The sequence below is a fragment of the Phacochoerus africanus genome, chromosome 6 (genome assembly GCF_016906955.1).
Source record: "Phacochoerus africanus isolate WHEZ1 chromosome 6, ROS_Pafr_v1, whole genome shotgun sequence".
Taxonomy (NCBI): Eukaryota; Metazoa; Chordata; class Mammalia; order Artiodactyla; family Suidae; genus Phacochoerus; species Phacochoerus africanus.
Window position 1 is genome coordinate 49,046,881 of NC_062549.1, and position 14,709 is coordinate 49,061,589.

Genomic DNA, 14,709 nt, shown 5'->3' on the forward strand with positions numbered 1-14,709 from the left:
TTATCGTTTAAAATAGACACAAAAATATAAGAGTGAGAATAAATCTACAAAATATGTGTACACCCTTTACGAAGAATATTAGGAATCTTTTTTTTTTTCGTCTTTTTGCCATTTCTTGGGCCGCTCCCATGGCATATGGAGGTGGAGGTTCCCAGCCTATGCCAGAGCCACAGCAACGCAGGATCCGAGCTGCGCACAGCTCATGGCAACACCAGATCGTCAACCCACTGAGCAAAGGCAGGGATCGAACCCACAACCTCATGGTTTCTAGTCAGATTCATTAACCACTGCGCCACGACGGGAACTCCAAGGAATCTTTTTTCTTCTTTTTATGAACTAAAAGACATTAAAAAGACCAAAAATAAATGTATAGATATATTTTGCTCTTAATAAAAAGATAAAATGATGGTTCAAATATTTCACAAATTCAATGCAATTCAAACAAACTCTCAATAATATTTTTTGTATAATTAAAAAAAGACTTAAAAATCTTTGCAGATTAGTGAAGGCCTAATATTGATCAAAATGTTCTCACCTACTAGATATGGATACTTACTTTAAATCAAAGATAAATAAGGCAATATGTGGTGTTAGCACAGAGATAGATAAATAGTCCAACAGGACAGGCAAGAGACCATAGAAATAGACCCATACATATTTGAAAAATATGATTTATGCCAGAGCGGGCTATATATATCCGCAAGTAAAGGATGGGCTTTTTTACTTGTTATCCTGTGGTAATTGGTTATCTATATGAAAAACAATGAATCTTACTCTGTACCATATAAAAATTAATAAATACTAATTGTAAAGTCTAAATAATCAATTTTAGACTTATAATACTTATACAACCCTGTATATCAGTGTCTATTATTTTTATTTCAGGTAGTATTCTTTCTCTGACTTAATTTCCAAACTCAACTGTGTATGCTGTTTAGTGTCCCTACCTCCTTAGGTACTAACTGCACCTAAGGAAATTATTAAGAGAAATTATTAAGAGCCTTTACGTTCAGGACAGATTATAATTCAAATTATGTTGTGTCCCTCTACTGAGAATTCTCTCAGATAGTTTTGAATTTTCAAACAATTAGGGGTTTACCCTGTAAACTTCCAGACTATTGATAGGTATACCATGTGGTTAAGAATTCTGGAGTAAGAAAGATGTGGATTTAAATCCTTGCTCTGGTACTTGCTACCTATAAAACTGGGATCAGATTACTTAATTTTCTAATTCTCATTTTCCTTGTGTACAAAGTGGGTATTATAACAGTACCTATCTCATAAGGCTTGAGAGACGATTAAGTCAGGCAGTAGGAAAAAAAATACTTAGCACAGTGCTTGAAACATAGTTAGTGCTTAATAAATGCTGACTATAATCTTAACTCTTTAAATTTATCAGACAAATCCCAGAAATTGTTGAGAGTATTATAATGGGATAATAAAATTTTGGAGTGAGAGCTAAGGATATTGCATTTTAAAGTTAATATGTGTAAAGTGTTAAGAAGTTGCCTTGAGTATACTAAGTAAGTAATATCATTTGCTACTACTTTTTTACTATATTTAGGAAAATAAATATAAAAAATGACATTGGAGCTCAAAAAATGTTATTCGTTGAGGAGTTCCAGTCATGGCTCAGGGGAAACAAATCTCACTAGTATCCATGCAGATGCAGGTTTGAGTCCTGGCCTTGCTCAGTGGGTTAAGGATCTGGCATTGCCATGACCTGTGGTATAGGTCGCAGACTCAGCTTGGATCTGGTGTTGCTCTGTCTGTGGCATAGGCCAGCAGCTACTGTTCCCGTTCAACCCCTAACATGGGAACCTCCACATGCCCATATGCCATAGATGTGCCCCCCACAAAAAAAAAAAAGAGAGAGAGAGACAAATATTCATTGAAAGGATAGCTAAATCTGACATTAAGAATAAAGACAGGAATTGGTGTGAGGGTGGCCAATTCTAGGTTTTATTTGATTACAAACTCATTTTGAGCCAACAGTTGTAATGTGACTCACAAAAAATCTAGAATGTCCAGTTTAGATTTATAGAAAGCAAAGCAATGGAAATACTAATTTTTCTCTGTTTTCCTGTCTACACTTTACCTGATGTATCCTTTTCTCTTTAGGCAACTGCATTTTCAGGTGATTCTTGGCAAATTAATGAAAACCTCTAAAAAGAAAATGCTAAGAAATTTTGAACACAATCTATATAAGGAAGAGCTTGAGATTAGAGTCAAGGATTCTCAACATGATAGAAAAAAATATTTAAGGGAAAAGTTTCCAGTTATTCTCAAATACTTATATTTGGAGCTATTGGAAAATTAAATCATCCATCCTACAAATCTTCATCATTGGAAGCATATAAGCCAAGAAATGTATTCACTTGTCAGGGAAATTAGAGAACATTTGTAGAATGGTTGTAAATTTAGATTACATAACTTTAAAACCTCTTCCGAATTTTGAAATGTGGAATTGGAAGGAACTTTCCATAATTAATCCATTTAAAGTGACTGTCTATGCTCCTAGTCCTTCCACTTTAAAGACCTAGAAATGGGAAATTTTGAGGTCATACTGTTTATGTTTTCTTAGGCTATGTAAGTATTATAGGCTTAGTTATGTATTATAACTTTGGCTGATACAAAATTTAATATGCTGGTTATAATTATAAAACTGGTGACGATTCATCTCTTCCTTGAATCTTTATGATCATTTTTTTTTGGCAATTTTTGCTTCATGGGTAATTAGGTGTTTTCATTCAATAAATAGTTATTGAACAGCCTTGTGTTGCAGAAGTGGCAATGGACAGATGTTAGGCAAGGCCTCTGCTCCCATGGAGAATGTAGTATAGTATGAGAGACAGGTATGCTAAATGAATAATTGTAAAATAGTATACCGTGTGTTACTTCAAGAACATACAGGAGCTTCACTGTATTAGAGAACATATCCATTTTTGGCTCCCCCAAACCTAATAGGGTGCTTGCTGTGTAATAGTCTCTCAATAAATAGTTGTTGAATAAACTGATGGATTCTTAGTAGGCTTTGGTTAAAATTTATTCAAAAAAAAATAAGACCTTAAATGAGTAGCATCATTTTTTATCAAGTAGATCTTTATTTTTCAGGTTTACTGAATGTTATATAACACAGATTTAGTCTAAATTCCTTTCCTCTAAATATAAACTCTAAAATAATATTTTCTGTAGTAAATGACCAATTGAATAAGTATTCAATTGCCATAGGCATCTTTTAAAAATTGTATTATATTAATGAGTACTCATAATATATTAATTGATATGATACTATTGTATTATATTAATTAATACTAATTTTCCTAGTAAATTTTCCTTTAGCTAAACTTGATTTTAAATTAATCTTCTGTGACATGCAGATGGCCAAAAATCACATGAAAATATGCTCAACCATGCTAACTATTAGAGAAATGAAAACCAAAACTCAATGAGATATTATCTAATACTGGTCAGAATGGGCATCTTCAAAACACCTACAGAAGATAAGTACTGGAGAGGGTGTGGAGAAAAAGGGAACCCTTCTACACTGTTGATGGGAATGTACTTTGGTACAAACACTGTGGAAATAGGTTTGTAGATTCATAAAAAACTAAAAATAAAACTACCATATTATTCAGCAGTATTACTCCTGGGCCCCAGAGAAAACCATAGTTTGAAAAGATGAATGCACACCAGTGTTTATAGCAGCACTATTTAGACAAGACAGGGAAGCAATCTAAATGTCCATCAACAGAGAAATAGATAAAAAAAGATGTGGTATATATGTACAATGAAATATTTTCCATAAAAAGAATGAAACAATGCCATTTGAAGCAACATGGATGGACCTAAAGATTATCATACTTAGTAAAGTAAGTCAGACTAAGAAAGTGATATCATATGATATGACATATGTGGAATATAAAAAATGATAAAAATTAACTTAATTATATAACAGAAACAGACTCATAGACTTAGAAAACAAATACCAAAGGGGGAATGCGGTGGGGAGGGATAAATTAGGAGTTTGGGATTAACATATATAACCTACTATACATAAAATAGTTAATCAACAAGGTTATACTGAGCTCAGGGAGCTCTATTCAATATTTTGTAATAACCTCAGGGAAATGAATCTGAAAAATAATGGATATATGTATATGTATAACTAAATAACTTTGCTATATACATGAAAATAACACAACATTGTAAATCAACTAAATTCAAAAATAAAATAAAAATAAAATTTAAAAAAGAAATTAATGCTTCTGAGACTAGCAAGGATACACAGTAGAAGTTATTATTGTAGTAATAATATATGCAGAGAAAAGAAACATTGAGATTGCTAAATAATAATCAGTTCCTCCCCAGAAACATTTCTCATCATTCTCTCTAAACCCAGTGAGCTCACTGAAATTGGTTATGGTATTGACTTCAACTTGCCTGTCCAGCGTACACAACAGGCTGAGAGAAACAGACAGTATTTAAATAAGACACAAAGCAATATGAACTGAAGTCTGCCTTACCTGTGAAGCAGTCATCTTGGGAGATAGCTAAATATTTAAATTTTTCCAGAAGGGCTCCGTAGTTAATCTCTGATAATTTCTTGCACCTAAAAAAATGAAACATATCAACTATAGAACATAATGTGAATAAGATTATGTATATATAAGATTTTTTACAATAATAATTATTTACAATAACAAAATTCATTGTATTCTTAATATGAATAAAATTATTATAAATAAGTCTATTTAGATGTCCTCTGACAGAACATTTTATACATTCTGGACAAAGTTTTGCTAATAATTTAATTATGTAGTTTATTATTTTACTCTTTTATATTCTTTGCAATTGTGTACTTTCACAGTTAAAATAGATTCCCTTTAGTTATTATAATCATTTATAATAAAATATTAGCAAGCTTTTCTGAAAAACTAATTTTTTCTCTATTGAATTGAGTAAAGAATATTTAGCCTTAGCCATACCAAAATATTTTGACACAAGGGTATCACACAACTCTGTATCTCAACTAAATACCAAAGTATTGAGTTTTTTTCTTACTTTGAAAATTGAAGATAAAATGGTACCACAAATTTTGAAAAAATATTTATCACTGTATCAAAATTTGAGGGGGAATAATTATTTTTAATATGTAGATTTTTTATTATATAAATTGGTATTTCCACTGATGTTAAAACTAGAGAATTCTGAATTTACATAGTAATTTTAGGCATTGGGTAATATTTACTATGTTTTCTGAATAAATAAAGTGTACTTGACTTGTAAAGAATGAAACCTTTGGCAATGTCCTTGTTTCACATTTCCCATAACTTATATTAAAATGAACAAATGTTTGATAATTTTATATTTACATTAATTTACTTTACAGAATAAAGGAAAATAATTCCTACAGTTCCATCAGTAAAGAAAACACATGTGTATTTTGGTAGAGTTTTGTTAGTAAGTCTCTCTCTCCCCACATTTACTGTTTCTTTAAATGTCAAATTCTCACACTTTAAAATTACCCTAAAGATAGTGAAATAAACTCAATATCTCACTTATCATGGAGAAATTTATATGTTTGTATTGAGAACTGTAAAGCAGAGTTCTAGCTTCTTCTGACTTTGAATATATAATACTAAATCCCAAAATATTTAATTTTGTTCTCACTTTCATATTAAAGATACTCTAATACTCTAACTTTAGAAAAGATTTATCACTCTATGAAAAGCTTGGAGGGGAAATACTCTGCTTTTAATATGTAGAAATGTTATTAAATGAATTGGTATGGAGACAATGAAATTAAAACTAGCAAATCCTGACTTTACATAGTGACCTTAATAATAAAATAATATACCTTGTCTTCAGTACCAATTGTTCTAATGAATAAAGATGTCTTACATTTCCCACATTATTTTGTAGGATTGTATAAGGCATGATCTTTAAAGAAAATATTCATTTTTTTTTTAGGTAAAATTTACAAAATTTACCAGAGTTTAAAAGAATCAATGAAATAGCATAATGAAAAAAACTCAATCAGGAATTAAGTGTTAGACTTAATTGACATTTTCAGGACATTACATCCAAAAAAATCAGAATATACATTCTCCTCAAGTGCACATGGCACATTCTCAAGAATTGATCACATCCTGGGGCACAAAGATAACCTCAAGAAATTTAAGAATGTAGAAATTATTTCAAGTATCTTCTCTGACCACAATGGCATGAAACTAGAAATCAACCACAGGAAAAGAAATGAGAAAAAACTTACTACATAGAGACTAAACAACATGCTACTAAGAAACCAATGGGTCAATAAGGAAATCAAGAAGGAAATTAAAAAATACCTTGAGACAAATGATAATGAAGACACAACCACTCAGAATCTATGGGATGCACAAAAGCAGTGCTCAGAGGGAAATTCATAGCAATATAGGCCTTCCTCAAAAAAGAAGAAAAAAATCTCAAATCAACATCTTAACTAACCGCCTAAATGAATTAAAAAAAGAACAACAAACAAAACCTAAAGTCAGCAGAAGAAAGGACATCATAAAGATCAAAGAAGAAATCAATAAAATAGAGATTAAAAAAAGAATGGAAAAATCAATCAAACCAAGAGCTGGTTGTTTGAAAAGGTAAATAAAATTGACAAACCTCTGGCTAGGCTCAAGAAGAGGAGAGAAAAAAAACCCAAATAAACAAAATAAGAAATGAAAAGGGAGAAGTCATAACTGATACTACAGAAATACAAAAAACCTTGAGAGAATACTATGATCATTTGTATGCTAACAAATTTGAAAACCTAGAAGAAATGGACAACTTTCCAGAGACTTACAGCCTGCCAAAACTGAATCAAGAAGAAATAGATTAACTGAACAGATGGATCACTAGAAATGAAATCGAATATGTCATAAAAACACTTCCTACAAATAAAAGTCCAGGACCAGATGGCTTCACGGATGAATTCTACCACACATACAAAGAGGAATTTATACCCATCCTCCTTAAACTTTTTCAAAAGGTTGAAGACAAAGGAACACTCCCAAAGACATTCTTTGACGCCACCATCACCCTAATTCCAAAACCAGACAAAGATACCACCAAAAAAGAAAACTATAGGCGAATATCTTTGATAAATATTGACGCAAAAAATCTCAACAAAATTTTAGCCTGCTGAATCCAACAACATATAGAAAAGATCATACACCACGACCAGGTGGGATTCATCCCAGGTTCACAAGGATGGTTCAACATATGCAAATCAATCAACATCATAAACCACATTAACCACTACTTTTAAGTTTTAGGGCTTAACCCGTGTCACATTGAGGTTCCAAGGCTAGGAGTAGGAGCTGCCAGCTTACACCAAAGCCACAGCAATGACAGATCCAAGCTACATCTGCAACTTTTACCACAGCTCATGGCAATGCTGGATCCTTGACCCGCTGAGCGAGACCAGGGATTGAACCCGCATCCTCATGTTTCCTAGTTGGGTTTGTTAACCACTGAGCCACGAAGGGAACTCCCCACATTAACAAAAGAAAATTCATATCTTGGCACTTACCCTCTGTCTCTGCTCAAACTATACCAGCCACCTTGCCATTCTTTCACTTGCCAAGCATGTCTCCACCTCAGGGACTTTCACCTGTCATTTCTTCTTCCTGGAACACTCACTGTGCCAATTCCATTTTCACTTGGTTTTTATCCTCATTTTCTTTTTGTATAATGAAAGATATTTATCATCAAATAGTTATTGTAAGTATGGTCTATGCTATCTATAAGAAAATAGTGAAAACCTTGTTTTAGATGTGTGATCCAGCTTAGAATTCAAGGTAGATTGATTCTTGAGTCAGAATGTTGCAACAGAAAAACTAATTTCACCATTCCAAATTTTCTCTAAATTCCTCTAAATCTCAATTTCTTTCTTTGTATAATAGGTATACATGTCCATCTCACTGGGTTACTCAGGGGGTTAAATAAGATATTGTTAACTGCTTGCCTGGCTCATAGTAAATACTCAATTAATGCCATTATTATTATGTCAATATGATTCCTGCCTAACATTGGTAATAATCCTTGACATAGTTAAAATTAGATTAAAAAATATAATCTGCATAATATTTTTCTACCAGAAAGTATATCTTAAATATTTTCTATACCATTAAATAGCTTTAAAATGGCAAAATAATTTTGAGTCTTATATATATATTATGACATGCAATAGAGACTCCATAATCTGTATATTATTTAGCTTCCAATTCTTTTATTATTTCATTGCAATAAATATTCACCTGAATAATATACCCTCTTATGTACTAAGATTTCCCTTTGTGAAATTCATGGATTCATGGGTATAGGATGATTGGTTGTACGGGTCTGAAACTTATTGATGATTCTTATGAAATTAACTCATTACTTTTCACAAAGATGATATTACCACAATATAAACTACTTACATATACATAAACTTGCTAAATTAATGTTCTATTTAGAAAAATATAGAAAAAGAAATGAGAAAAGAGAATTATCTGATTCATGCTAAGTAAATTGGAAAAATATTTATAATTCTTCCCATTTGTCATTAGCCTCAAGACAAATAAGCTAGTTGAATAATGTCCGCATTACTTCTTTAAATTCAAATAACAGTTAAATATTTGTATTAAAAAGCTATTCTCACATTATTTTAACTAGGGAAATTAATTATGTGAGAAAACACTAGATAATCAGAAACTGATTAATTGACCTTTCCTTTGACAACTAGGAAATAACGTTGTGGCCACTGCATTGGTGTTCATGGATAAGAGCATAAAGACACTGTTTGGAAGTAACATGTGTGCACACAATAGTGTGACCCTAAAAGTAATTATTATCAGACAGAAATTGAATTTTTTATTTCAGTATGGAATTGCTGCAACTGTTTGATCATTTGGCAAAGTGACCTTTATATCGTCCAGGAGACAAAGTGACTGATCTAATTACCCCCTTGCTAACCATTCTGCAGAGAAGATCTCATTTGTGTTGTATACAGCTGAGAATGAAAAGGCCCAGTGTAGTGAGATCTTGCAATAAAGACGAAGGGATTAATTGTTTTTTCTATTTAACATGAGACTCTTTTTCTGTTTTTTTACTCAACTGGATAGTTAAAAATTTGTAATAAGGCAATCTGTAATGTCAGATTATATATAAGAAATCCATACCGATTATTCTCTTTTTCAAATTTCAGTATAAAGAACGTAACTCCAAAAGTTGGAGACCCTGAAACCCGTAAAGCTATTCGTCGTGCCTTTGATGTGTGGCAGAATGTAACTCCTCTGACATTTGAAGAAGTTCCCTACAGTGAATTAGAAAATGGCAAACGCGATGTGGATATAACCATCATTTTTGCATCGGGCTTTCATGGAGACAGTTCTCCCTTTGATGGAGAGGGAGGATTTTTGGCACATGCTTATTTCCCTGGACCAGGAATTGGGGGAGATACTCATTTTGACTCAGATGAGCCATGGACACTAGGAAATCCTAATCATGACGGTAAGTACACAATTTTTTTTTAATTGTAAATAGTTCCTTTTTTTATTTTTGGAATTCCCAGGTGATTTACTAATGTACAAACTTAAACTAAACAAAATAAATTTGTTCTTAAAGTTATCAAAAAATATGGAGTTCTCTTGTGGCCCAGCAGGTTAATGATCTGTCACTACTACTGCAGCAGCTTGGGTTGCTGCTGTGGCGCAGATTCGATCCCTGGCCTAGAAACTTCTATATGCTGCAGGTATAGACAAAAAAAAAGAAAAAAGAAAAATTTCAAAAAATATATATATGAGACTGTTTATATAGCATTTTAAAACAAGAATTTGTAAAGGTCAGGTGGCTTTTGATTAAAGATTAGAACTTTATAGTTATCCTATAAATTGTCTAAAGTGAGTTTTGTATTCTATAAAAATTAATTTAAAATATTCTATGGTATTCAAATCATAGGACAAGTATTAAGAAAATTTTAGGAGTTCCCATAATGGCTCAGCAGAAACAAATCTGACTAGTATCAATAAGGGCACAGGTTCAATCCCTGGCCTCTCTCAGTTGGTTAAGATCGTGTATTGCCATGAGCTGTGGTCTAGGTTGCAGACACATCTCGGATCCAGCATTGCTATGGCTGTGGTGTAGGCCAGCAACTACAGCTCCAATCTGACCCCTAGCCTGGGAACCTCCCTATGCCATGGTCATGGTCCTAAAAAGACAAAAGAAAGAAGGAAAGGAAGGAAGGAAGAAAGGAAGGAAGGAAGGAAGGAAGGGAAAGTTCTACTATTGCTATTGTTTTTTACACTTTATTCCAGTGTTTCCACTTGTAACAATCTTGACTGACATTGGTGGTGTAGTTTTTGCTATATCTTTTCTATGTTTTGTTTTGTTTGTTTTTTTCCCATTATCACCTTTATAGTCTGTAAAATTTTTCTCCTTTTCTTTTGTCTCTTAACATTTCATTGATGTCCCAATCTGGTACAACTACATAAGTTAATATTTTATATTATATATTTATTTTTATCAAAACCAGTTATTTATGAATATATTCCAACATACTTATCAATATTCTAATCTTTATTTGGAAGTGCAAAAATAATGTAAAAATGAAAACTCCAAAACTAAAATAATGGTTACTTGATGTAAGAAATGTTATTTCTTCCTAGGGAACAATCTCTTTTCCAATTTTATGTTTAAAAAATATTCACGGAATTATAGGATTCTAGAGTTTTAAGATTCCTAAGTAGTCATCTCCATAATTCTTATAATCAGGAGTTAAATATTTTTTTCTTTCTCACCACAGTAGAAGGTTGAAAATGCAAGTGTGCATTTTTAATGGAAACTAATCAGCTAATAAAATTCTAATTCTTTCTTTCCCCTGGAAGCAAATATAGTTTTGCCTGTGTCAGTATGGGCCCATACTGGTTTGATAAATAATTTAAAATTAAATGTGTTCTTTTTTTATCAAAATCACACAGGTATTCTAATGAAGCAGTTCTGACTTCTTCAAATCAATTGCTAAATTGTTTTAAATAATGGAAGAAATGTTTGCATCCTCAATAATTGAGAAAATAGCACTTATCACAGTAGAATTTTGCTGACACAGGCAAAACTATATTTGTTTCCAGGGGAAAGACTTTCTTCTAAATTTCTGAACAGAGAAAATTATATTTTATTCTAATAGTGGGTTTAATTGTTAAAGATATTTTAAATATCTTGCTTTGAATTTGTGTTAATTTGGCTTTGTGGCCTCATACATTTAAAATTCTTTTAAATTCTATATGTCAGAGATGATGCCTGTTAAACAGCCTGTATTTTCTCTTAAAATATTAAAATCCTCAAGAAAACTGCACATATTCTTTAAATGTATTCTCTATTAGCTGGACATTTTAGATATATAGGACCATTTGAAGTGACATAGAGAATGAGAATTTTTCTACCGATTTGATTATGATTGGTGTTATGGCTGCATATGTGTTTTGTGTGATTTAAGAAGCCTTTCAAGGAGTATGTATGTGGGAAATAATTCTGAAATAGAACATAGGAGCTAAATGTGTACAATCAAGTCAATGGACTTTTGACTCAGATTATGCATTATTAATATGTCTGGTAGCCTCTTAATTTATGCTGTAGAGGTATAATAATTTTGTGCCTATATATACTGTTAAAAACCTAAACAAAACAATTTTATAATGTTTAGTGTTTCATTTGGAGGAGAATATTCCTTTGCTGATCCAATAAGAATACTTTTTCCTTTTGAGTGAGCTTAAAGGAAATGCTATGCAAAATAATAGCGTTTCAGAATTGTAAGCGATTAAGGAAAAGTTAACTGACTGCTCAAGATGTAATACCATAAAGATATACTGCTTAATTGAAAGTCAGACTTTTAACTAGCAGCAGTAGGGCAGCCAGGGTAATGTCCTATGAATTATTGATTATTTATCAAAGGAAAAACCCTCTAGCTTTGTTATAGTACTGGTGAATGTGTGGAGAATTAATGCATTTGTACATCCTACATCCTGTCTGTAAGGTTGTCTTCCTGTTATCACAAATATACAGGCACAATTCTGACATCTTCATTGATAAATTTTTCATATCATTAATCTAGCTCTCCAATGCTCCTGGCTTGCTTATCTGAAAAATTGTTTTTCTCTCCTATTCAGAGCTCTTTAGCACCTAGAAAACAGAGAAGCTTGAGAATTTTAGCAAAAAATGCAAATGAAAGAGCCTCTTGATAAGTACCCAGCTCATTTTCCATAGCATATTGCTCAGCTAATGAAGGCAATTTGAATTCTATCTACCTCAAAAGAGATAAACAGTGTCTTAGGATGCCAGTAACCTTTAATTCATTGTTATCCATTTTCCTATCAATTTGCTTATAGTCATGATACCTTTAGAAAACTCAAGCTAATGCCCATTAAGTAAATTACAAAATAGTTACATTAAAATAAATAAGTGTAAACATACACACACACTCTCTTACTAAATATAATGCTTTTTTTTCCCCAGGATTTTTTTTTCTTTATGGAGCAGATAAGTAAAATATTTGCATAGTAATTCTAAATAGAAAAATGTTACTGGGATATGGTTTTTGAAAAGCATACATTGCTTGAATGTAAATTGGGAAATTTAAATCTAGCAAAATGTTAAGATTAATTTTGAGCATCATTATCATATTGTTTCCTTAGCTATGGTGTAAATTTTAAATGGTACTATCAATGTAAATACAAACTTACCACAAAGATTCTTTCTAATTGGACAAGTAAACTACCAGTCATAGGATTTCAAATAGATAATTTCCAAACATAAGGTTATCTATTAAAATGATACATGAAACTGTGACTAAGTGGAGGAAATCTTGTGGTTTCCAGGGGGGAGGTAGATGGAGTGGGATGGACTGGGAGTTTGTGGTTAGTAGATGCAGACTGTAGCATTTTGAGTGGATAAGCAGTGAGATCTTGCTATGTATCACAGTGAACTGTATCTAATCACTCATGATGGAACATAATGGAGGATAATGTGAGAAAATGTGTGTGTGTGTGTGTGTGTGTGTAAGACTTGGGTTGCTTGGCTGTGCAGCAAAAATTGACAAAACATTGTAAATCGGCTTCAATAGAAAAATTAAAAATCTTAAAAATGTAAAACGACAACAGAGGTATATCTAAAAGCATATCTTATTTTACTACGGAGTTCTATTAACAATTCTGTTAACAAAAAGAATGCATTGGCTCTATTTGTTGTCATAAAGGTCACTGCCTAAAATCAGAGCTGCCCAGAGCTGTTGTGGCAGTCTATCTAAAAACTAAAGAGAGAGAAAAATGATGATGAAAATTTCATCTGAGACATCAAAATCATTAGATCTATGGCATCGTTCTGATGCTCAATTTTATGTGTCAAGTTGATTGGGCTAATGGATGCCCAGATAGTTGATAAATATTACTTCTGGATGTTTCTGTGAGGGCGTTTCTGGGAGAGGTGAATTCTTGATTCAGTTGACTGAGTGGAGAAAATCCTCCTTCACCCATCTGGGTGGGCATGATCCAACCCATTGAGGGTCAGAATAGAACAAAAGAGGAAGGGTGAATTCTGTCTTCAATCTTGACCTGGGGTGAATATCTTTTCCTGATTCTGTACATCAGAACTCCTGGTTCTTAGTCCTTTGGACTTAGACTGAATTATACCATCAGGCTTCCTGGTTCTTCAATTTGCAAACAGATTAGAGGACAGGGGCTTCCAAACTTCTATAATTTAATGAGGTAATTCCTATAATAAAACTACTCTAATATAGCTATATACATCCTATTTCTATTTCTCTGGAGATAAATTATATTATATTTCTCTGAAGAGTATAGACTAATATAGTCATTAAATGCGAAATGGTCAAATTCTACATCCCAGCTCGCACATTCTTTGAATAGACCAAGTTTAAATTAAATATTTTTATGATAAGATGATTGAGTCAATGGACATGATTGAGTTCATTTTCTGTAAGTGAGATTTTTGTCATTAGTGTGCAAATACAGGTTTATCAAAGGGTAAACCTAAGCCTTATCCATCTCTCAGCCACCTCTCAACCTTTTATACTCATCTTGCAGCTGTATTTGCTGTATTTGTCAGAGGCCAACAAGGATTTAGACTTTGATCTTTGAGAAAAGGAAGGGTTAGATGCCTAACAGATATTGCCAAGAGGGCTAGAAGTGCTATTGTCTGTGGGGATATTGTCTATATCAATCAGTCTTGTGCATTTTGAAGATAAAAGAAGGAATTGATATGATTAGACTGTCAAGGACCTTAACCCATCTTAAAATCAGAGTATTTATTGAGATTTTTAAACTCTAAAAACATTAGCTCTCTACCAAATAATTCTTACCTTTCCAAATTTTACCAAAACTTGGGTGTTTTCTCTGTCAACATAGTTTCTTTTTAAAAACCTGACTGCCTTCCTTCCTAGAATAAACATAATGTAATTGAATTTATTTCATTTCATTAGAATGGTTGCCTAAAGTTTGATAGCCTTGACATTTCTAAGGACTCTCAGTTGTGCTGCTTCATATGATTACAAGTCCTCATGTGTAATTAGAGAATAGCACATGAATTGGTATTATCACACTCAAAATATTATTTCATTCTATCAGTTTTACTAAGGTATAAAGATGGATCATGAACATTAAAATACATATAATCCAGAGC

At 32.3% G+C, this 14,709-nt stretch overlaps 1 protein-coding gene across 1 annotated transcript in view; it reads left to right on the forward strand.

Annotated features, from left to right (window-relative positions):
* MMP16 (matrix metallopeptidase 16) overlaps nt 1-14,709 on the forward strand; it is a 299,878-nt gene that overhangs the window by 161,909 nt on the left and 123,260 nt on the right. Inside the window, exon 4 of the mRNA XM_047783647.1 lies at nt 9,227-9,531. Coding sequence (XP_047639603.1) covers nt 9,227-9,531 — 305 coding nt within the window. The remainder of the gene's footprint in view (nt 1-9,226; nt 9,532-14,709) is intronic.